General features: G+C 36.7%; 1 protein-coding gene across 1 annotated transcript; it reads right to left on the bottom strand.

Moving 5' to 3' along the window:
- Window positions 1-373: 373 nt before the first annotated feature.
- On the bottom strand, window positions 374-1900 carry LOC126794822 (isoflavone reductase homolog). The gene is made up of 4 exons (XM_050521601.1): window positions 1534-1900; window positions 1060-1300; window positions 741-944; window positions 374-547 (listed from the first exon to the last, which is right to left on the bottom strand). Exons 1-4 carry the CDS (start codon window positions 1879-1881, stop codon window positions 384-386), a joined length of 957 nt encoding a protein of 318 aa, XP_050377558.1. The 5' UTR covers window positions 1882-1900; the 3' UTR covers window positions 374-383.
- Between the last annotated feature and the right edge of the window lie 522 nt (window positions 1901-2422).

The raw sequence follows: 2422 nt of genomic DNA, 5'->3' as shown, positions 1-2422 counted from the left end.
CATGATATTTTTATGGCTAGAATTATATGTCAATCTTGATTACTTTTCTCACAAGATACATATAGTAGAATGAAAGGATATCATCATCCAGAATGATGGAAATGGATTCAAACTGAGTCTTCGATCCTTCAGATGAATACTGATTACTGAGTGATCCTTGTCACTATAATGAGGGATCTCCGATCCGTACACACTCACACTTCACAAAGAGCTCGATCGAGTGTTGCCCACATAATATTAATTTGAGTTCTTATTCTCTCACGCTATTGAGTTCGTACCGGTTACAACTTACAAGATGATCGATTATGTACTTGTGCAAATTGTGATTTTAGATATATATTGTGGACAACACACACACGTGTGTGTGTATATATATATCATTCTCATGCATAAAGTTTCAAGTATTCGTCCATGCTGGTGTATTTCAGTTCTGGGTAAAGCATCGAAGCTTCTTCTCCTTCCTCCTCAATTTTGAAGTTTGTCAAAGAGCCTTCATAGAAAATATGATAGAAGTGCCCCACTCCGACCTGGCCTGCATAATCCATACCTGAAAAACATAATACAAATCCAAAATGTCATGAAAATTAATTAATCAAATTATCGCTTGTGAGTTGTGACAGTACGTACGTAAAGCCAGAAAAGTTTGTAAGTATAAGGATCTCAAATCATAATTAACCTTAGGTTGATATGACACAAGCTACTCCCTTGGCTTCTTGCATTAATCAATATAGTAATCTTACCTTTCATAGAGGCAAGGAAGTCTTCTTTCGAAATCGATATTTTTTCAAGTTTCTTCCCAACGAGATTTTCCCAAATTTGCACCAACTGTCTTTGAGTGAGTAGGCTATCGCGCGGAAGAAGGTACAATGTTTTGTTCAAAGTTCGTGGATCATCTATTGTCTTGATCGCATAGGCTGCAATGTCATCTTCATCCATAATAGATACTGCATGTGTACAATTCAAACAAATAAAAACAATAACATTTTATGTATGATAATTATAACTATAAGGGTTTTGTATAATTAATTTTGGAAAATAATTTGCATACGTTTTGATTACCTTTAGTGTTGCCATCTCCATAAATAAGGACTTTATCCTTTGGAGGAACAAGAGTACCCATCTGTGATAGGTTGCCAGCAAAATAACCGGCGAAGGCAGCACCACACACATAAGTGAAGGGGATTTTAGCTTCTTCTATTTCTTTTCTCACTCTCATTTTCTCATCAAATGTCACTCTTCCTGGTTCAAGTGCATGTCCCATACGCGCCGGGTCCAGACCAAACTCCGATGGCAAGAAGCGCTTCGATCACAAAGAGTGAGAGAGAAAAAAAATTACGACTAAAGTTTAGGGTTTCTAATCAGGCCATCTTAATTACCAAAATGAAAAACCTATACTTATAACCTTAATCTAAAACTATTCTAAGCCTTGAGTTAGCCTTATAGCATTGTTGAAGTCATAAGCTCATGTATCGCTACATGTACGTACATATATAATTCTTATGTGCATGGATTAAACAAAGCTCAATCGAATACCTTGACATTTCCAGCTTGTTTAATGGCTTCTACTAGCTTGAGCTGTAATAAAAGGTTGTGACTGCGGAAATGCACACCCGACATGGTGCAAATGACAACGTCAACTAGTTTGACAGCATCGACAAGGCTTTGGATATCAGAAAACGAACCCTCCACGAGATGAGCCCCTTGCTTTTTGAACGACAAGAGCATTTGTAGTTTCTCAATGTCGAGGCCAATCTCCGTCGCCGGTCTTTGAAGGACATAAGTCGGGTAGCCTTGTGCTAGGCTTGCCTTAACAATCCTCCTCCCAATATACCCAGTACCACCTACAACAAGAACCTTAAGATTTCTCATTGCATTTGCCATTGTCTTTCCCAGCTCTGTGGTTATGTGTTTCAATTATCTTCTGCTATTGCATAGACGTCATTCCTATCTATATATAAAGAAAACCAATGTACGTAGTTGGTGATCGATGTTCATTAATTTTCCTTTTCAGATACAACTTGTCACAAGCAAGCAAAGCTAACAAGGATATTCAATTTGTAGTAAAAGTCACTCTTAGATGGTTGGTGCCCTAGACGTACAGCAAGAAAGATGGAAGATCTATAGTCTTTTATATTTTTATTAAACTTCATGGTTCGAAATAGGTTGGTGTTCGGTGTCCATGCTGTGGGGGGTTATAAATTATTTAGCCATAATAGAAAGGAAACAAATTTGTCATCCATACTGGTATGCCTACATTCTAACACGACGTCACGGGTCACTGTCTAATCTACAATCTAACTAAGGTTAACTATTTCATATTTTAGTTTTACAATTTTTATTTCCTTTAATTCTAATTAAACAATTAACTCAAATCAAATTAGAATGTAATAATATCCAAATTAGATCGATCTCCCTAACTAAG

Source organism: Argentina anserina, chromosome 5, assembly GCF_933775445.1.
Source record: "Argentina anserina chromosome 5, drPotAnse1.1, whole genome shotgun sequence".
Lineage (NCBI taxonomy): Eukaryota > Viridiplantae > Streptophyta > Magnoliopsida > Rosales > Rosaceae > Argentina > Argentina anserina.
The sequence above is the reverse complement of the archived record's forward strand: the minus strand, read 5'-3'. Positions and strand labels throughout refer to the sequence as shown.